At 47.5% G+C, this 22477-nt stretch overlaps 1 protein-coding gene across 2 annotated transcripts in view; it reads left to right on the top strand.

The window, feature by feature from the left end:
* CPAMD8 (C3 and PZP like alpha-2-macroglobulin domain containing 8) overlaps nt 1-22477 on the top strand; it is a 1208079-nt gene that overhangs the window by 602825 nt on the left and 582777 nt on the right. For both annotated transcript variants that reach the window (XM_086946939.1, XM_086946938.1), the window contains exon 33: nt 16444-16599. In XM_086946939.1, the coding sequence (XP_086803065.1) occupies nt 16444-16599 (156 nt within the window). The remainder of the gene's footprint in view (nt 1-16443; nt 16600-22477) is intronic.

Below are 22477 nucleotides of genomic sequence, written 5' to 3'. Positions count from 1 at the left end.
AGAGGATGAATGTTACATCTTTGCACCATAAACAGAATCTCTTCCACTTCATACTATATGTTTTGTTCGTACTATCCGCTCTGGCCCTCGATAACATCTCTCTGCACTTCGCTGAAATCTTCAGATGTTGAAATTTGCAGTATTCAGGAGCCAGGCCGCTAAGTGTAGTGTTCTCGGGTCCGGACGGAGCACTTGACCCCGGGACATCGTTAGGAGTGAAGGTATTTGTTGGAGGCGAATCGAGTGGACCTCCGACAGTAGCAGAAGCTCCGTGAACCAGTGTTGCCTGGGCCACCATGGGGCTATCAGGATTATCTTGCACAGCGCCTTCTTGATCTTCGTACGAATGCGTGGCAGGAGGGGAATTGGAGGAACGGCGTAGGCAAAGACGCCTGACCATGCCATCAAAAACGCATTCCCCCAAGAACCCCGTTGGGTAAGCCAGCGTGCGAAGAACCGGCATTTTTTGTTCTCTGCTGTTGCGAAGAGGTCTACTGTCAGTTCTCCCCATCTTTGGTAGATGCTGTCGAGAATCCCCTGGTCGATCTCCCACTTGTGGCAGGTAGATTTGACCCTGCTGACAGTATCCGCTTTGAAGTTCGGGTCCCCTGGGAGATCTTCCGCTGTTATGGATATTTTTTGTTGGAGCGCCCATTCCCATATCTTCTTGGCTTCCTGAGACAGGGAGAGTGATCTTGTACCTCCCTGTTTGTTTAAGTAGTGCATCGTTGTTGTGTTGTCCGTTCTTATTAGTACAGCTGATCCTTGTATCCTTGGTAGGAACGCCAGCAATGCTAAACGGACAGCTCTGAGTTCCAATAAGTTGATGTGTATTTGCTGTTCGTGCAACTTCCAGAGATCGCTGACTTGGAGATCCTGAAGGAACGCTCCCCAGCCTTCCAGGGACGCATCTGTAGTAATCACCAGCGGGGTTGGCTCGGTAAGGAACGAAAAACCCTGCAAGACGTTCCGCTTTTGGGTCCACCATGTTGCCGCTTGGACCATGGCTGGCGTTACCTTGACAATGTCGTCGAAGGATCCCTCCGTTTGATGCCATTGTTGATCCAGTTGTTCCTGCAAAGGACGCATCCTTAACATGTACAAAGGTACGAGGGCAATGCAAGATGACATTGTTCCTAGCAATGATTTGTACTTGCGTATTGAAAGACACTTTTTTCTTTTAAACTCCTGGGATTGTCAGGTTCCACGCTGCAGGATCCGGTTGTAGCACATAGAGCTCCACCTCCCGACCTCACCAACACACTGTTGTATATAACACAGTGTGTTCGAGGGATAGGGTGAGGGAAAATAAAGGAACAAGGAGGGGGCGGAAGGGGACTGCAGGGAAGGGATAGCTGAAAGACAAGAAAATAAACACACCAGGTTAAAGATATTCACAATGTAAACCTACACTCATTTCATTCTCGCTAAACAGATCCTTAAGAATCACCTTTGTGTAGGAAGTGTACTCCACCTCTTCCCTGTTATAACATATATCAGATATCAGAACCTCTGGTCCCTAAAGAATACAAAAAAGCAGGTTATACTCTCGAAACATTTGTAAACACCTATAAGAATTCAATCATTCCTTCTGTAAAGTACCCCGCCTTGTATTAAGTAGTATTCATATGTTGAATCTTTTGCACACCAAAATCCCAAGTGATTCCAAAGAAAAACTAAAGGTGAAGAACACGAAGTCTCTTCGAAAGTAAACAAAAACGTTCCAATCCAGACACGGCAAGACGTAGCCTCCTAGTACTGTCTTCCACTCTTTAGACGATAACCCACAGGATCCCAAGTGATCAGACTCCAAACACGGCAAGGTGTAGATCCCCACAACCTTCCGCTTTGGCACTTAACATCCAGAGTCACTAGTGACTTTCTTCGTAACGGTAACGTGTAGGAAATGCCCCCCACTACGCTCCCTTCTCTCTCTGGCCAGATAACAAGATAATCTCACACCGCCGTGCAAGTCAATACTCTAGAGACCTGTCTCTTTAACTCCTGAAAGAGCAATAAAAGAAAACTCAGGCAGCGCGTTGATTCACGCAGTGATAGACAGTCCCGCCCATCCTTAAAATAGTGACACTCCCACATCCAGGACTTCTGGGAGATGTAGTCATTAACCATTTAGGTAGGCGCCTTGGTAAATCCTGACAGTATGTCCCCGTCCCTAGCGCCTCCTAGGACCAGGCTTAGCAGGAAACCTCCTGTGAAAAGACCGCACCGCACCAGGAGCATGCACATCAGAACAAACCTCCCAAGAATCGTCCTGCGGTGTAACCTTTCCAAGACACCAAGTACATGAGCACTCCCCTGCGCCACTTAGAGTCACGGATGCACCTGACCTCATATTCCATTCCCCCATCACACAACACGGGAGGAGGGGCCGCCCTACGAGATGTCAGAGCGGGCTTCAACAACTGCACATGAAACACCGGGTGTATACGCAGCGAACCCGGCAGCCTCAGTTTGTACGTCACGGGATTCACCTGTTTCACTACGGAATATGGGCCAATGTATCTGGGGTGGAAAACACTGCGCAGCTTAAAACGAATGTTCTTGGTCGACAGCCACACCTTGTCACCCACCGCATATTGGCGACTCTCCACCCTGCGACGGTCTTCCCACTTCTTGTATACCTCCTTGGCTCTGTTCAAATGCACCTGCACCCCATTATGTACCTTCCTCAGCAACAAAACCTTTTCCTTAACAGACGGCTGATTTTGGAGATCGGCTGGAATATCAACAGGCAAAGTATTTGCATCATATCCAAAATTAGCTTTGAAGGGAGACATCCCAATGGAGCTATGCCAATCATTATTATAGGCCAGCTCAGCCATCCATAACAGTTCCACCCAGGACTCGTGAGCTTCTTTGGAGAAACATCTCAAGTATTTCTTCAAAGTTTGATTCAGACGTTCCGTTTGCCCGTCTGTTGTGGGTGGAAGCTGGTGGACAGATTTGATTCAATGTTCAGGGCACGACACCACATGCGCCAGAAACGAGCAATGAATTGAGGCCCCCTATCTGAAACAATAACTCTCGGTATCCCATGCGAACGAATGATGTTACTGGCCAACAGTTGTGCAGTTTGGCTCGCATTGGGAAGGTTTTTACAAGGGATGAAGTGTCCCATTTTGGTGAGGCTGTCCACTACCACCAAAATGGCCGAGAAACCCTGATCAAGCGGAAGACCTGACACAAAGTCCAAACTGATGTTCTGCCAAGGTTGATTGGGAGTAGGCATAGGAATGAGCTTCCCCGCTTTTTTTGTGGTTACTCCTTTTGCTCTAGCACAGATTTCACAACAAGCGACCCACAGAGTAACATCCTTGATCAGGGTAGCCCACCAAAAATATCTTTGGACAGTATTGATGGTCTTACGAATACCAGGATGTCCTGCTAGTACCCCCTCATGACACCAACTGAACGCCTTTTTCTGCAGAGGAACAGAGGGCAAGAACAACCTGTCTTGAAAGAACGGCAGCCCTTCTCTCACCTTCCTATCAAAGACGCCGTGTGCCCATATCATCCAGCCTCCTGGATATTGATGACTCCTTACGTCATCCAAAAAAGTCTCAGCCCTCACCACACATAGAACCTTCCCTGTTGGAATGATGGCCTGTTTATCTTCCTCTCCCACCATGATAGGCAGTGTTTGTCAGGATAAGGCATCAGCCTTTCGGTTTTCAGAACCAGGGCGAAACGTGACCACAAAGTTATACTCGGCAAAAAAGAGCATCCATCTAATTTTCCTTTGAGTCAGATGTCTTGCCGAGGACATATATTGCAGATTTCTATGATCCGTGTATACCTTGATGGTATGGAGAGCACCCCAAAGATACTGCCTCCACTCTTGAAAAGCCCTTGTTATAGACAAAAGTTTTTTTTCTGCAATAGTATAGTTGAGTTCAGCCGAACTCAACTTCTTCGACAGATAAGCCACGGGGTGCAATTGCCCCGTTCCTATATCCCTCTGAGACAACACCGCCCCTATCGCTTCATCCGAAGCGTCAGCCTCTATCACAAAAGGATGTTCCAAATTAGGATGTGAAAGTACCGGGGCGGTAGTGAACGAATTCTTAAGAGTCTGGAAAGCCACTCCGGCCTCTACTGTCCACCCAAAAGGTACTCCCTTCCTTAAGAGCCTCGTAATGGGCACTGCTATTTGCGAAAAATGCAAGATAAAGCGACAATAGTAATTCGCGAAGCCCAGAAAACTCTGGACTTCTCTCACATTTTTCGGAACTGGCCAGTCCCGAACTGCTTTCACCTTGCGATCTGACATTTGCAGACCCTGTGGACTGAGCATCACTCCCAAAAACTCCACACTGTACACCCCAAACTCACTTTTGCTGAGTTTCACGAACAAACTGTGCTCCCTCAATTTGGCCAGTACCTTGCATACCTGTTCCACATGTCTGTCTTCCTCCATAGAATATACCAAAATGTCATCTATGTAGACAACTACAAACAGATCAATGTATTCCTTCAGAACATCATTAATAAGGAACTGAAAAGCCGCAGGGGCATTACACAGCCCAAACGGCATGACCAAATATTCGTACAGTCCATACCGCGTCTTGAATGCTGTCTTCCACTCATTCCCCTCACGAACCCTGACCAAGTGATAAGCACCCCGCAAGTCCAAGCGAGTATAGATCACTGCCTCCCTCACTTGATCAATCAAAACTGTGATTAGGGGGAGAGGGTATCGGTTGCGAATGGTGTTTCTATTCAAGACGCGGTAGTCCACACAGGCTCTCAGGTCCCCGTTGGCTTTCGCTATGAAGAAAAGGGGAGATGCCGCAGGGGAACGGGATGGTCTTATAAACCCTATGCTTACATAATGGTCTATGTATTCCTTTAAGTGTGTGGTTTCAGGTACAGACAAGGCATACACTCTACATGTTGGAATTGTAGCACCGTCAACCAAGTCTATCCGGCAGTCATATTCTCTGTGTGGTGGTAATATCTCTGCTCTACTTTCGCTAAACACATCCTGAAAAGCTTCATATTGTATAGGAAGAACCACCTCTTTCTCTGCTGCTGTAGCCACCATAAACTGACATGTTAACACCGCTACAGGGGAAGACGCATAAGGCACTAGATGTTCCTGACAATACCCAGATAAAAAATGCACCGTTCTGGTTTTCCAATCAATGGAAGGGTTGTGGTAAGTGAACCAAGGCATCCCCAATATGATCTCGTATTGAGGAGCATCTATGATGTTCAACTCCAACGTTTCCACATGTCTCCCTTCCGACACTTCAATAGACAACACCACTTCTGCTGTTTTCTCAGTTATAAGACCTGATTTTATGGGCTGTCCATCAACTGCCAAAACCTCCTCTGGATTATCTCTAGGTACTCTGGGTATAGCCAAATGAGAAACCAACCCATTGTCGATAAAACTACCTGTAGCTCCTGAGTCCAACATTACCATTACTTGATGGGTCTTTTGTTCACACTCCAATGTCATAGCAAGAACCAAATGAGACTCAGTCTCCCCTATCCCATGTGAATATAGGGAAGTGAGTTTCCAATCTGGAGCCTCTGCTTCTCTAGGAGAAGGCACGAATGAGCTGTCTGGCTCTCTAGCTGTCGTGGAAACCGCCACCCTCTTATTTCGGTTCCAACTAGTGGGAGTCTTGGGCTTGGAAGGGCACTCTCGTACATAGTGCCCCTTCTTCCCACAGTACATACAAAGGCCTTGTACTCTTCTACTTTCTCTTTCTTCTTTAGACACAGGGGGTCTAATAGCACCTATCTCCATTGGTTCGGAACCAGCCTCTGCAGTACCCGTAGCTTTAGGAGGGAAACTCACATAACGATTAAAACCTTTGTCCCATTTTCTCCTGTCTCCACTCCGCTCAGTCAGCCTACCATCCAGCCTTAATACCAAATTCACCATGTCCACACAAGTAGTAGGTTGCGGGTCTATCTGCGCCACCACATCTTTTAGTTCATCCCTTAACCCCTGATAAAACAAAGACATTCTTTTTTCTTCTGGCCACTCAGTTTCAGCCACCAGACGATTAAATGTTGTTAGATATGTTATCAAGTCACTCCTGCCTTGATGCAAGGTTAATAACTCTTTATCAGCGCTAAAGGTGGTGGCCCTCCGATCAAAAACTTTTTCGAATTCAGCCCTGAATGCTGTCCAATTAGACAAGATAGCATCATCTTTCTTTATCAGGGGTACCGCCCAATTGGCTGCGTCCCCCACTAAATAGGAGATAGCAAAAGCAACCCTTGAGTGGTTAGTAGGGAAAGAGGCTGGTTTGCATGAAAAGTGAAGCATCACCTGAGTTAAAAACACCTGAGTTTTACGCGTATCACCCGCATACCTTTCTGGGGTAGCCAATGGAATCGGGGGGGGGGGGGGGTGGGGGGGGGAACAGTGACCAGTATTTGAGATGGACCTGTAGAAAAATGATTCTCTGATAACTGTTCTACCCTGTCCTTGAGCGCAGCCGTCTCTGCCTTAGAAGACGCCAGCTCCTGTTGAACCAGAACCAGAGCATGCAACACATCCTCCAAGGTGGCCATATGTACAACAACTGGACCAGGCAGATTGCAATTCGTGGGTTCGTGATTCTGTCAGGTTCCACGCTGCAGGATCCGGTTGTAGCACATAGAGCTCCACCTCCCGACCTCACCAACACACTGTTGTATATAACACAGTGTGTTCGAGGGATAGGGTGAGGGAAAATAAAGGAACAAGGAGGGGACGGAAGGGGACTGCAGGGAAGGGATAGCTGAAAGACAAGAAAATAAACACACCAGGTTAAAGATATTCACAATGTAAACCTACACTCATTTCATTCTCGCTAAACAGATCATTAAGAATCACCTTTGTGTAGGAAGTGTACTCCACCTCTTCCCTGTTATAACATATATCAGATATCAGAACCTCTGGTCCCTAAAGAATACAAAAAAGCAGGTTATACTCTCGAAACATTTGTAAACACCTATAAGAATTCAATCATTCCTTCTGTAACGTACCCCGCCTTGTATTAAGTAGTATTCATATGTTGAATCTTTTGCACACCAAAATCCCAAGTGATTCCAAAGAAAAACTAAAGGTGAAGAACACGGAGTCTCTTTGAAAGTAAACAAAAACGTTCCAATCCAGACACGGCAAGACGTAGCCTCCTACTACTGTCTTCCGCTCTTTAGACGATAACCCACAGGATCCCAAGTGATCAGACTCCAAACACGGCAAGGTGTAGATCCCCACAACCTTCCGCTTTGGCACTTAACATCCAGAGTCACTAGTGACTTTCTTCGTAACGGTAACGTGTAGGAAATGCCCCCACTACGCTCCGCTCTCTCTCAGGCCAGATAACAAGATAATCTCACACCACCGTGCAAGTCAATACACTAGAGACCTGTCTCTTTAACTCCTGAAAGAGCAATAAAAGAAAACTCAGGCGGCGTGTTGATTCATGCACTCCCTATAACTTACAGGGACTTTGAAATGTTCTCCAAACAGTCCGCTCGCACTGAGAAGCCGTTTCTCCTTGGCTTACGTCTCCTCCAGCCGCATACACACAGCTTCAACCCGGACACGCTGCTAATCGCCTCAGAAACAGAGACGCTCTGGAAACCTGACCACTACCCGGAAGCACCCGAATCAGCAGTCCGTAGTCAAGGAAGCGTACCCAAACATTGGAACAAAGGCGCGGCTCCTCCACACGCCGAAGGCAAGAATCAAACAGCTAGCGCTCCCCACGGAACTGCAGGAAAACGCTTCACAGAATTGAGAGGCAAAGTTCAAATCAACTGTTAGTTACAAAATCACGAACAGTGATAGACAGTCCCGCCCATCCTTAAAATAGAGACACTCCCACATCCAGGACTTCTGGGAGATGTAGTCATTAACCATTTAGGTAGGCGCCTTGGTAAATCCTGACAGGGATAGAGATATTATTCTCAACTGTCTCTCCTTAAAGGGAAATACTTTGTTTACCTCTGTGTCTAGTATTGCTCCCAAGAATGTGATGTTTCGTGTAGGCCGAAGGGATGACTTTTCCGTGTTTAAAGTCAGACCTAGCCTGGCAAACTACTCCACGCAAGCCGCTGTTGACGACCGGGCCGATGATGCTGATGGCGCTTTGACCAACCAGTCGTCGAGGTAAGGAAATGCCAGGTGTTTCTGTTTCCTTAGAACAGCTGCCACTGGAGCCAGACTTTTCGTAAAAATTCTCGGGCTGATTTCAGGCCGAACGGCAGTACCTTGAATTGGTAATGGTATCCGGCTACCATAAACCGAAGATACTGCATGTGGGAAGGATGAATGGGGATGTGAAAGTACGCATCCTGTAGGTCTAATGTGGTCATATGATCTCCTGGGTGTAAGAGCAGCAGAATGTCTTGGAGGGAAACCATCCTGAAAGATTGCTTCTTGAGGTAGGTGTTTAGGGACCTGAGGTCCAGGATAGGACGCCATTGGAGGACATTTTTCTTGACTAGGAAAAAACAGGAATAAAAGCACCTTCCCCTTTGGGAGTTCGGTATCGGTTCTATTGCTCCCTTTCGGAGCATTGTCCGAATCTCCAGACGCATCTGATGTAGGTGCTTGACCTCTTGATGTTTCGGCGGTGTACAACGGGGTGTTTGCAGGGGTGTTAGAGTGTGTCCAAATTGTATTATGTTGAGGACCCATTGGTCCGTAATTATTTGCTGCCAGTACTGGAGATGATAAGCAATTTTTCCACCCAGGGGAACAAGTGACGGAAAAGGGATAGGTGTAGCCAGAGCCTGAAGGTTGTCATTGTCGTCTGGTATTATCCTTCTCATGACGACCTCCTCTTCCTCTAGGAGCACATTTTGTGTAGCCTCCTGTTTGTTGTTGTGTATACTGTTGACGGTAGGGCTGGGACGAGGTGGAGTAAGACGTGTATCTACCCTGCTGGTAAACTCGTCTATAAGATTGGCCTCTACCTCTAGAGCCTCGAAAAGGAACCTTCGGATATTGCAGCGTTCCTAGTGATTTTGTGGTGTTGGTATCTGTCTTCATACTTTGGAGTGCCTAGTCGATATGTTTTCCGAACAAATCCTCTCCATTGAATGGAAGGTCCAAGATTTCATTCTGGACTCCCGGCCTAAACGCTGTTGCTCTCAGCCATCCTTGCCGGCGTAGGACTGCCGCTCCTCCCAGAGATCTGAAGGCTGTGGTTACGATGTCCATCGCGCAATCAATGACTTCAGCCGAAGTCCTTTCTCCTTCTTGAAGAATCTTTTTGGCCTCCTGTCTATCAGCCTCTGGAATGCGGTCTATGTAAGGCGAGAGGTCACACCACATCTGCCTATCGTACCCGCCCAGAATGGCCAGGGTATTAGCCGGCTTAACCAGAAGGGCAGACATGAAAGAAAACCTCTTCCCCACATTGTCCAAGCGCCTATCCCAGGGGTCTCCAAACCGGTCCTGGAGGGCCGGATCCATGCCAGATTTTTAAAATTACTACATGTATCCCAATGGGGATATCCCAAAAATCTGGCACGGATCCGGCCCTCAAGGACCGGTTTGGAGACCACTGGCCTATCCTCTCTGTCGGGAGGTGTCGTAATAGGAGCTGATGGATTCCTCGATTTATGCTGTGCCGCCTTGGTTATAACTAAGTCCGGCTTGGGGTGGCCTAGGAGACAAGCTGGAGCGTCCAAAGGAGATTTATATTTTTTGTCCAGCCTGGTGAGTACTGGAGTCACTGTTGCCGGTGTCTCCATGACCTTTAGGCCCTCTTCCCATACATGACTAACAATCAGGAGAGACCAAACTGCCTTGCCGTATGGCTCCTTGAAATCGTACAAGAAACACTCCGTCTTGTCAGATGACATGGTGAGCGCAAATCTCTTTGTAGCGCTCTCCATTAAATTATGAAACCCACCGATGTCCTCCGGCGGAGAGTCTACAGGCACCGGCGAAGGAGACGAAGGCAATGGAATAAGATAATCATCCCACTCTCTGTTAGGGTCTGTTATCTCTCCCTCTTCCTGTTCATCATCAGTGGTCACTGGTTCTTGTTGATACCTTGGTTGTGGTGATCTAGGCAGGGGCTCCGGTACGTACTTGGGATAGAGCGTGAGTGAGGCGTAGCCATCTGTATCTCTTGAGAGGTATGAGGTATAGGATGCCTCTTTTTATGATCTGCCAGCATAAACTGCAGATCCGTTAGTACGCTAACCATCTCCTCCTGATATTCCTGGCAATAGTGTTGTTGGGGACGACCCTGATACCCTTCATATTCGTCCCCAGAGAGATGTTTAGGATAGTAAAAACTCTGGTAAAAGCTCCTGATCCGCCATCATCTGAACTATCGCCGGAGGAATCTGGTGCTCGCTGCAATAAACTAGCAAGCTTCTTTGATACAAAAATCCAAAAGATTCTTCTCTCTTTTCCTCCCCTACCCGAGGATGAATTAAACCCTTCGCCGATAGGTGATACTGATTCTATCTCACCTCACCTTGCACTCTTCTCTCCGCTCAGTGCCGAACTTTTACCCCCTCTTTTCAACTCCATAAAAAGCGGTTCCCCACTTGATCCTGCTCCCATGACCATATTGAAACTGGCTCTAACCCATATCAGCAAACACATCATTAACCTAGTTAATACCTCGCTGGAATCTGGTATAGTACCACAAGACTGGAAGTTAGCCATGGTAAAGGCCCTGTTGAAAAAACGAAATCTCAACCCTGATGATTTTTCCAACTATCGCCCCATTTCCCTTCTTCCTGGCATCAGTAAGCTTACCGAAAAATGGGTGAATAAACAACTAGCATCTTATTTGGAGACCCATGATTTGCTACACCCCACTCAAACAGTATTCCGGAAGAGACAGGGAACCGAAACAGCTCTGTTGAGGGTGGTTGAGGTCTCCAGGAGGATTTTGGACGCAGGTGGCTGCGCGGCCATTATCCTCCTGGACCTCAGCGCCGCCTTCGACACGGTTAACCACCTTGTCCTTCTAGCTCGCCTGGAAAGAATCGGAGTCACAGACAAGGCCCTTAAGTGGCTCGGATCTTTCCTCAGCGACAGAGTTTTTAAGGTTTTCTCGGAAAACAGCTGCTCCCTTCCAGTACCATTACAGTGTGGGGTACCACAGGGTTCTTCCCTTAGCCCCACACTGTTCAATGTGTACATGGCACCTTTAGCAGAGGTAGTAGCCTCCTTTGGAATCCAGTTGGTAAGCTATGCTGATGACACTCAGCTAGTGGTCTCCTTAAATTAGGTGGAACCCCTTCCGTTTAATCTCTGCAGCTGCCTGGAGGCGGTTGCGAAGTGGATGGATGCGTCCCATCTGAAGTTGAATGGGGGGAAAACGGAGCTGATGCTACTTGGAAAAAAAACCACTTTTAATAACTTAACCCTGTGGCCCTCCTGTATGGGGCCCGGGCCCACCCCAAAATCAGAGATAAAAAGCCTCGGCTTCTGGCTTGATCAATCAATCAATCAATCAGTGACACTTGTAGAGCGCGCTACATACCCGTAGGGTCTCAAGGCGCTTGGGGGGGGGGGGGGGGGGGGGGGGTGCCGCTACTGCTCGAACAGCCAGGTCTTCAGCTTCTTCCTGAAGGAGAGGTGGTCTTGGGTCAGGCGCAGGTCGGACGGGAGGGAGTTCCAGGTCTTGGCGGCCAGGTAGGAGAAGGACCTTCCTCCTGTAGTCGCTCTTCGGATGCGGGGGACGGTGGCGAGGGCGTGGTTGGCTGATCGGAGGTGGCGTTTGGGAGCGTAGAAGTTGACTCGGCTGTTGAGGTAGCTCGGGCCTTGGTCGTGTAGGGCTTTGTGTGCGTGGGTGAGGAGGCGGAAGGTGATTCTCTTGTTGATGGGGAGCCAGTGAAGGTCTCTCAGATGTCCGGAGATGTGGCTGGATCGTGGGATGTCGAGGATGAGTCTGGCTGAGGCGTTTTGGATCCGCTGGAGTCTCTTCTGGAGCTTGGCGGTGGTCCCGGCGTAGAGGGCGTTGCCGTAGTCCAGTCGGCTGGTGACGAGGGCCTGGGTGACGGTCTTCCTGGTCTCTGTGGGGATCCACCAGAAGATCTTCCGTAGCATGCGTAGGATGTTGAAGCACGCCGAGGAGACGCTGTTGACTTGCTTGACGGAATTGTCTTTTAAAACCCAGGCAAGAAAGACAGTGGCTACCTGCTTTGGCCTATTGAAGACAATCCGTAAAATCCTTCCCCAGTTACCAGAGACCGCCAAGAAAACTATAGTCCAGTCCCTTATTCTATCAAGGCTGGACTACGGGAATGCGCTCTATCTGGGAGCCCCTACCTCAGTCACCCGACAACTCCAGATTGCCCAGAATTCCGCAGCAAGGTTACTTACTGGTACCAGCCGTCGTACATCAGCTGCACCTTCCCGGAAAGTTGGAAGCATGCCGAACTCAGCGCCCTCCTGAAGAAACCCACAGCTGACCCCACCGAACTCAAAAACTACCGCCCCATCTCGCTCCTTCCATTCCCGGCCAAAGTCATCGAAAAAGCTGTCAACAACCAGCTCGCCGCCTTCCTCGAAGCCAACAAATCCCTCGACTCCTCACAGTCCGGCTTCCGAGCAAAACACAGCACTGAGACCGCCCTCATCGCAGCAACAGACGATATTCGAACTCTACTGGACAATGGAGACACAGTCGCCCTCATCCTCCTCGACCTCTCCGCAGCCTTCGACACAGTCTGCCATAGCACCCTTCTACAGCGCCTCAGAAACATCGGAATCCAAGGAAAAGCACTAGAATGGATCACCTCGTTCCTCACCGGAAGAACCCAGAGAGTCCGCCTTCCACCATTCAAGTCAGAGGCCACTGAAGTCATCTGCGGCGTACCACAAGGATCTTCACTCAGCCCCACCCTTTTCAACGTATACATGAGCCCCCTCGCGGCCATCGCACGCCAACACAACCTCAACATCATCTCCTACGCGGATGACACTCAACTGATCCTATCACTCACCAATGACCCTAACACCGCCAAAACTAACCTACACGAAGGAATGAAAGAAGTAGCCGAATGGATGAAACACAGCCGCCTGAAACTGAACTCAGATAAAACAGAAGTCCTCATCTTAGGTACCTCCCCCTCCGCATGGGACGACTCTTGGTGGCCAGAAGCCCTTGGAAAAGCACCCATCCCGACAGACCACGCACGGAACCTGGGCGTCATCCTGGATTCCTCACTTTCAATGAACAGACAAGTCAACGCCGTCTCCTCATCCTGCTTCAACATTCTTCGCATGCTCAAAAAAACATTTAGTTGGATCCCCACCGAAACTAGGAAAACGGTCACCCACGCTCTGGTCACGAGCCGACTGGACTATGGAAACACCCTCTACGCCGGTACTACCGCTAAACTCCAGAAAAAACTCCAACGAATCCAAAACGCCTCAGCCAGGCTCATATTAGACATCCCGCGTAAAGAACATATCTCTGGTCACCTGAAAAACCTCCACTGGCTTCCCGTCAATAAGAGGATCACCTTCCGGCTCCTAACCCACGCACACAAAGCACTCTACGATATCGGACCAGAATGCCTCAACACACGACTGTCCTTCTACACCCCCTCCCGCCAGCTACGATCATCCAACCAAGCCCTTGCCACTGTACCTCGCATCAACAAAACCACCATGGGAGGTAGATCCTTCTCCTACCTGGCAGCTAAAACCTGGAACTCACTTCCCACTTACCTTCGCCTTACCCAGAACCACCTAGCATTCAGAAAGCAACTTAAAACTTGGATATTTGACAAGTAATTCCCCACCCCTCCTCAAGCGCCTTGAGACCCTCTGGGTATGTAGTGCGCTATATAAATTCTCTGACTTGACTTGACTTGACTTCGTTAAGGACCCTGCACTGGCTCCCAATAGAGGAGCGGGTCCACTTCAAGACCCTTTGTCTGGTCCATAAAACTCTCTATGGGAAGGGCCCTCCCATTCTAAATGACATGGTCAGACCATATAAACCATCCAGGGATCTTCGCTCAAACCAGCAAAACCTTCTTATAATCCCCAGAACCAACAGGGCCCGTACAGGGGGCCGTCTCTTCGCGAAATGCGGCCAGGTTGTGGAATGCTCTTCCTTTACCACTCCGTCAAGAACCCGGCCTGCTCGCATTTCGCAAAAAGTTAAAAACAGCACTGTTCCCTAAGATATAGATTAGCTGGTCCTTTTTTCAGTTTAGGTTTCTGATGTCTATTTCCTCTGTTTAATATCAAGCGCTGGGATGCTTCCGAGTAGCCATGCGCTATAGAAAAATCTTTACAATTACAATTACAATTACAATTACAATTCGTCGTCCACGTCCTCTTCTTGGCACTTTACATGCAGCTGTGACGGGTTACTGCCGTAGCCAAAAGGGCCGTCATCACCTTCTGAATCTTCTTCCTCTAACAGGTGGAATGGTACCAGAAGCTATCCTGGCCGAAGCTGGCTGATAGCCAGAAACCGGTCCTAGGATGCTTGATTCCAGTCCAGGGAAGACATGGCTTGGCAGTTCGGTCTGGACTATTCCCATGAGGCACAGGGTCAAGACTGATTTGCATATGGCCATATCTGAACTGGGGTGGCGTGGTGTGCAAAATAACGATGGATTAAACCCAGATCTGTGACTGGGGGTTAATGTTTTGCCAATGTGCAACATTCCGTCCATCACCTTGTGTGTTTTTTTATGGTACCAGAGGTGTCACCTTACTTGGAGAGGTGAGTTCTGGGGAAATTCTCCTCTTCCTGGTAAATTCCAGTTTTTCTGGGGTTTTTTCGAAACGCCAATGAAACTATCATCGTCGATGCTGCTGTCGACGTCATTGTCAATGTTGTCTCCCTCGTCGATGATCCCGTCGACGAAATGGTTGTGGCTGTTGTAACAGTCGTCGTCGATGCCGTCGTAGTCAAAGATCTTGGCGTCACCGTCGACGGAGAGATAGCCTTACAAGTGAGTTTTACCTCAGTTTACGTTGATGACAATGCCATTTTCTTCGTCGGCGCTCCCGTCGCTGATGTCGATTTTTCCGCTTTTACCTCAGGAGGTGTAGAGGCAGGCTTCTTGAATGAATGTTTGACTTTATGTTTTACTTTATGTTTACTTTATGTTTTACATAGCCTATGTAAAACATAGGCTATGTTTTACCCCCAAAGCACATCCCTTGTTCTCCTTTTCTGTGCTTGGAGGAGATTTAGAGGGACTGCGTCCAGAAGACCCTTGAGTGGACTTTTATAGGGGCTTCTCAGGACGTTCCTCTGAGGCATGAGCATGAGATCTGCTTCTTTTCTGAGATCTCCTAGAAGAAGCCTCACCACTGTCACTGGACATGACTTCTTTCCTGGCTTTTATTTTTTGAAGCCATATTAAAAAAAAAGCCTCCCTTCACGATCCCTCAGTGTTTTATTTGAAAAGGTACAACATACCTTACAGTCTTTTGCCTGATGGTCCGGATAAAGACAGTAGATGCAATCCTTATGAGGGTCGTCTGTGTAGAGCCTTTTGTTTGAACAGGTGGCACAGGCTCTTTTTTCTCCTTGTCAACCATTCCCAGGAGTTCGTGAACAAGTAGGAAGTAATCAAAATTACCTAATCAGTTGAAGAAACTATCAAATCCAATCCAAATTGAAGCAGAAAGCTGCAGAATTTGAGCAGAGCTCAAAGAAGACTCCCTAGCACAACGTGCGGTAGAAAATCTGAGGGGCAAAATGTTCTCTCAGTAGTGTTCTAGAGGATGAGGAGCTCTGATTGGTTCTGGGACAAGTTTGGTCTCTTTTACATAACAAAGGTTATGGGTTGCAAAAGGGAAATGGGCCTAGTCCTCTTTTCAGTTTGTATACTACTAGGCATTGCTTTTTTATGTACCAGAGACTCCCGTCTCGACGTCGGAGAATGATCAGGGCATGTGAATCTATTAAAGCTCCAATACTGGAGTAAATATATATATGTGGAGTCCCAGTGATGAAACTCTTTCCCTCTGTGCATAGTCCCTGATGAAAAGGCGCTGAAGCCTTGAAACGCGTCGGACATCACTATTCAAATCGGAGGTTCGAGTTGCACGCATCTCAAGGCATGAAAACCGGATGGCTGGAAGTTCGTCGTGTGCCCTTTTAAAAGCTCGAGGGCTTTTGCTCATAGATATATATGTATGTATGTATATATTGTGGTGAGAGCTGGCAATGCCCTTGAAATAAATCTTTATTTACAAATCGAATCAGGGAGAGTGCAAGTTGGTAGATATGTATATATATCCTTTTTTTGTCAATTAGGTTAGGTTACTTAGCTTTAATACTTTTGAGAAGTAATATGTTCATGTCTTTTACCCTCATTGTGTACCTGTTCTGAACTATCTGATTGAAGCTTAGCAGAAACAAAACTAACTTTCTTGTAGTTGGATGTATGTGCAGATAATGTTCTTCTTCCCCTAGTAAACTTTCATAGGTAATGTTTTTATTCTTGCCCTAGGACACTTGTGTAGCATTACAAGCGCTGTCAGAGTATGCTATACTTTCATATTTTGGAGGAGTGAATCTTACAGTCTCTTTAGCGTCAACTAATCTGGATTATCAGGAGACATTTGAGCTAAACAAGCACAATAAAAAAATTCTCCAGTCTGCTGTGGTGAGTTTCCTCTGTACAGCCTATTGTACATAATATTGATAACATTCTTTAAAGATGATAAAAGTATTGTTATTATGAACATTTATGTATAAGTCGTTCAATATATATTTAAATTGTCTTTAAGTGCCCAACAGAAACTCGTGTATACCTTTGCAGAAATCATGGCTAAGGTCCTTATTATGAGTACGGCAGTCCACAGGACTGCCATACTTGCGGTGGCTGTCTGACCACTGCCAAACTGCCGGTCCGTCTGCAGTATTACGATTGGGGCGATCGGACCGCCACAGGACCGCAGCGTCCCCTGGGGTTCCGGGACCACGCATCGGTTGTGCGACAGTCAGGAGCAGGAATATGATGGTGGTGGCCTTGCAGCACCACCAAGCATATTCTGAGTTACCCTCTCACCGCTCCTGGGGTGCAAGAAGGGGGGCACATGTTGTGCCCCCTGGAATTGCCCCCTGTTCCTGCACGGTTTGGCATGCCTGCCAAACCGTCAAGGAACATGCTGCAGGCTGCTTCTTAGACTCTCCTATGAGACTGCCACATCCAGGCCCGATCAGGATTAAACTCCTAATCAGGGAGGCAGGTGCACCAAAGCTTTTGGGGTCCTCCAGCAGACGGCACAGTGGCAGTGTCGCTGGGGGAATGCCAAAGTTGTAATAAGTCCCTCTAATTTACAATGATTTCGGACATTGGTTATGACTATTCGGCATTGTTTGCAAATGTATGTATTGAGAGTTTACATCTAATGTACTGCAGTTATCTATCAGCAGTTCACAGAGCTCCATGAAATAAATATTCAGCCCATACTGCAAAAAGCACAACACTACAGTACATGGCATCAGGGAGTTTGACAGAAAAAGTAGAACATGTAATGTAAAATGTAAGAACAGAGAAAAGCCGGACTGTTAGTAAATGTTTGAAGGTAGCTGAGTGAAGCTACACCCTGATGACATATTTCTGATGTTTACCAGACTGAAAGTTCTCTTCAAACTCCCGTCTCAGAAATGTATCAAATCGTGATGCTCACTGTAGGCAAGGAAATGGTCTGATAATGTGAAAATCAAAAACAGCTTTTGTGAGAAATGAAGGATAAGGATTAGTTACTTACCTGTAATCCTAGTTCTCTTCCAGGGGTATCCTCATCAAAGTCATAAGCAAATGTATATTCCCGCCCCTTCGCGCGGGACCCCGGAAACATATAACATATATGTGAAAACCATATATGGCGCTCTATATATATGTATATATGAAACGCCGAAATGCATCATGCTGCGCAACCTTCAGTGAATAAAGGGCTCCCTCAACAATCCCTGCTGTGTCCTTTGATCACTGAGCACTGGGTGGTCTTTTCGTCATATATATATATATATATATATATATATATACATACAATGCAGCCTTCCTTAGACATGCTGAGCAATGCTGCAAGAGAAGTCTTTGCACATAAATACATTCCAATAAAGCAGGGAGAAAGAAAGCCTTTGAAAACTTCTTTATTATACAGCAGAAAAGGTAATCCTGCAAGGAAAGTGAAAACATTGTCAGCACATAGGCTGCATTGTAGAGGAAACATCAGTGTAGAAAGCTGAAAAGCTAACCAACATAAACAGTACCAATAAAACTGGCACCGTGCCTTTAAGGCGGCCATGACCCCTAGCACCCTTCATGCCTCAGGGGTGACAGTTAGGTCAGTTGTTCTTTGCGGATAACCGCAGACCATTTTAGAAACTGATGCATGTATCATGTTCACTTGCCCGGGGAGGCGGATGGGTTGCTTATGACTTGGATGAGGATACCCCTGGAAAAGAACTAGGATTACATGTAAGTAACTAATCCTTCTCTTCCAGGGGATCCTCATCAATAGTCATGAGCACATGAATAGAATAGCAAGCCCATCCTCTCATCCTGCGGGCAAGTAAACAGAGAACTATTCAGACATAGGAAACTGCCATTAGGTGAACACAGACTCCGAAAAATCAACACTGGAACAGATTCCGCAAGGAAGCTTGGCCCACTTGGGTATCTTCTCTGGAGTCTGAATCCAGGCATTAATGCCTGGTAAATGTATGGACCGATTTTCAAGTTGCCGCTTTGCAAATCTCGGCCATCGGTACATTGTGTAGGAAAGCTACTGTTGCCGCTTTGCCCCTAGTTGAGTGAGCCTTAGGAGAAGCGAACAAAGGTTTATTTGCCAACTGGTAAGATAACTTTATACAAGACACTATCCATCTTGAGATGGTTCGTTTAGAAGCTGGGAAACCAGTTAAAACAGAACCATAGTTCACAAACAATTGGCAGACTTTCTCATGGATTTTGTGGCTTCCAAGTAAAACTTGAGAACCCTCTTCAGGTCCAGCAAATGCAGAGACCTTTCCGCTGGTGTCGTCGGATTGGGAAAGAAAAAGGGCAGGGAAATCGTCTAATTTACATGGAACTCCGACACAACCTTTGGTAGAAAGGAAGGGTGGGTTCGCATAACCACCCTATTATGGTGGAAGACTGTATAGGGCTCTTTGGAAGATAGTGCTTGAATTTCACTTACTCTGCGGGCAGAAGTGATTGCTACCAGAAAAAACCACCTTCCACAAGAGGTGTTGAAATGTTGCTTTACGGATGGGCTCAAAAGGAGGACCCATCAACTTGGACAATACAAGGTTCAACTCCCAAGGAGGAGAAGGAGGTCTAACAGGAGGGTAAACTTTCTTTAACCCCTGTAGAAAGTCCTTAGCCACCTGTAGTTGAAAAAAGGATGTATGGTTAGGAGATTTACGATACGCCGTAATGGCTGCCAAATGTACTTTATGAGGAGTATTTTAACCCAGACTTGGCCAAATAGAGCAAGTATGGCAAGATGACCTCCTCCTGACCGTTAACTGGACTCCAACCGATCCTCACACACCACAAGTAAAACCTCTTCCACTTCAGAGAGTACGAGGTTCTTCTGGAAGGTCTCTTTGACTCCCGTAAAATGTCCATGCAGTCTGGGGGAAGGTTTAGATGTCCATACTGCAGGACCTCAGGAGCCATGCTGTGAAGCTGAGCGAGGGAAGGCTGGGATGAAAGATCTTCCCCCCCCATCTTGGTAAGAAGGTCCGGCCTGCCTGGAAGCCTCCGATGCGGACGAATTGACAGCTGCAACAGATCCGGATACCACCATTGGCGAGACCAGTCCGGTGCTATTAGGATCATCTTCATCCTGGATCGCAAGAGTTTTGCCACTACCTTCAGAATGAGAGGGAGTGGTGGAAAGGCGTATGCAAACATCCCTGACCAGCTTATCAAAAGTGCATTCCCCCTCGTTCCTGGTCAGTAAAACCTGGATGCAAAGGTGTGGCATTTTTTGTTTTCTTCGTCTGCGAAGAGGTCGATGCAGGGAGGACCCCACTGCTGAAAAATGTCTGCCACCACGTTGTCGTTGAGCACCCAGTCTTCTTGCTCGTGGAAAGTGATGACTGAGGGAATCTGTTCGAACATTCTGCTCCCCTGGCAGATGGACTGCCTTGATCGATAGGTTCCTGGCTAGCTTTGAGAGACAGAGGACGATAACGTGTTCCACCTTGTTAGTTTAAATAGTACATGGTGGTTGTGTTGTCCGTTTGAACCAATATTGATTCTGACTGTATGGAAGGTGTAAAAGCCTTGAGAGCCAAGTGAACTGCCCGCAGTTCCAGCATGTTGATATGATAAGTTTGCTCGTTGGGGGTCCATCTGCCCTGTGTCTGAAGTGGACCTAGATGTGCACCCCAGCCCTGAAGAGAAGCGTCCATAGTCAGGAATTGCACTGGCAGAGGTTGGTGAAAGGGAACTCCCACCATGAGATTCTGTGGATGCATCCACCAGAGGATGGACTTCTTCGCAATTGGGGATAGTAGAATCCGGTCGTTCCATTGACCCAAGGACTGATTCCATTTGTCTCCCAGGTCTTGCTGAAGTAGCATCATCCTCAGCCTGGCGTTGTGTATGAGGAAGATGCAGGAGGCCCTTGAGCCCAGCAGAGAAGCCACTTGCCTTACTGATGGCTGAGGAGTCTGGAGGATGATGTTGCCGTTGACCCTCATTGATGACAGTCTTTCCGCTGAAGTAAACACTTTTCCTAGGGCGGAGTTGATATTGGTCCCCAGATAGTGGAGTGACTGGGTCAGTTGCAGGACCGATTTGTCCAGATTGACATGCAGTCCCAAACGTTGAAGTAGGTTCATACAGATGAGAAGGTGTTCCTGCACCATGAGAGGAGATGATTCCTTTAGCAGCCAATCGTCTAGGTATGGATAGACGTGTAGGCCTTGGCAATGTAAAGCGGCCGCTACCACTGCAATGCATTTCGTGAATACCCTTGGAGCTGACTTTAGACCGAAGGGTAAGACTTTGAATTGGTAATGGTCTTTTCCTACTGTGAAACGTAGGAATTTGCGATGACGTGCTGTGATCAGGATGTGGAAGTATGCATCCTGAAGGTCCACTGAACACATCCAATTGCCTTTCCTCAAGTGTAGAAAAATTTGATGAAGAGACAGCATCCGAAATTTTTCTTTTTTGATGTATTTGTTCAGAGTCCGCAGATCTAAGATGGGCCTGAACTTGTTCGGTTGGACTTTTTTCCAGACAAGGAAGTATCTTGAATACATTCCTTTCCCTCTCTGTGTTGGGAGGACCTCTTCTATCGCTTGTTTTTCAAGAAGGGTCGACACTTCCTGACGCAGGAGGTCCAGATGATGCTGTCAGGATTTTACCGGAGGAGAGTCTCTTGGAGCCGCACAAAAACGTAGAGTGTATCCATTGTCTAGTATACTTAGCAACCATTGATCTTTCGTTATTCTGCGCCACTCTTGAACGTAGTGTGTTATACTTCCTCCCACTGGAGTGCGCAACGGTGCTAGAGGAAGCATTGACTCATTGCTTTCCCGTGGTCTTTGCTGCGGAGGAGGATTGATGCTGGTGTCCTCCTCTTCCCCTTGAGGAGCGTCGGCCCTGATATTGGGATTTCCCCTGCTTGCTTTGTGACCATTGAGGGGTTTGAACCCTCTGTTGGTTACCTTTACGATTATAGGGCCTGTAACGCTTCCTGAACTCTTTTTTTTTCTCAAGGCCCACCGCCTTCAAAGTGTCCAATTCGGGCTTTATCCTCCCCATCTTCTCGTCTGTATGGGCCCAAACAGAGAAGTACCCGAAAAAGGGAGATTCAATATGCGCTGCTGAGCATCAGGCTGTAACGCAGTGAGGCGTAGCCAAGAGGACCGACGTGCACATATTCCATGCCGTATGAATGAGCCGCCAGAGATACACCATCAGCTGCTGTGCTTATCACTTGGTTGGACACCAGAGCGCCTTCTTGAATAATTTCCGATAAGTCCTGCTGATCTTCCTTCAGAAACGTCTCTTTAAAACGATCCAAAGAAACCCACAGGGATCTGTCGTATCTCCCCAACAGGGCTGCAGTGTTGGAAACCTGTAAAGAGGAAGTTGCCGAGCCACAGGCTTTCCTCCCCCAAGAGTCTTGAGCTTTACTCTCCTTATCAGGAAGAGCGGAGGAAGAAGATGCAACTGAGTGTGTTTTCTTAGCTGCTGCAATTATAACAGAATCAGGGGGCGGATCTGATCTCAGGAATAGAGGATCCGATGCAACCGGCTTGTATTTCTTTATGATACGTGCAGGAGCTGCTTTTGCTGAAGCTAGAGCTAGAAAAATATCCATTACAGGTTCGATGACTCCCGGTACCAAGAAGAGCAGAGGTCTTGACACAAATCTTTGATGTAGCATCTCAAAGATAATGGACGTTGTCGTTTGAGTAGTGGCCATGGTAATGCCCAACTTCTGTGCCCCCCCTGGTAAGCACGTCATGGAAAGTGTTCACATCGTCAATGGATGACTATCTGT

Source organism: Lissotriton vulgaris, chromosome 12 (assembly GCF_964263255.1).
Source record: "Lissotriton vulgaris chromosome 12, aLisVul1.2, whole genome shotgun sequence".
Classification (NCBI taxonomy): Eukaryota; Metazoa; Chordata; class Amphibia; order Caudata; family Salamandridae; genus Lissotriton; species Lissotriton vulgaris.
This window is presented reverse-complemented; position numbering and strand designations above follow the sequence as displayed.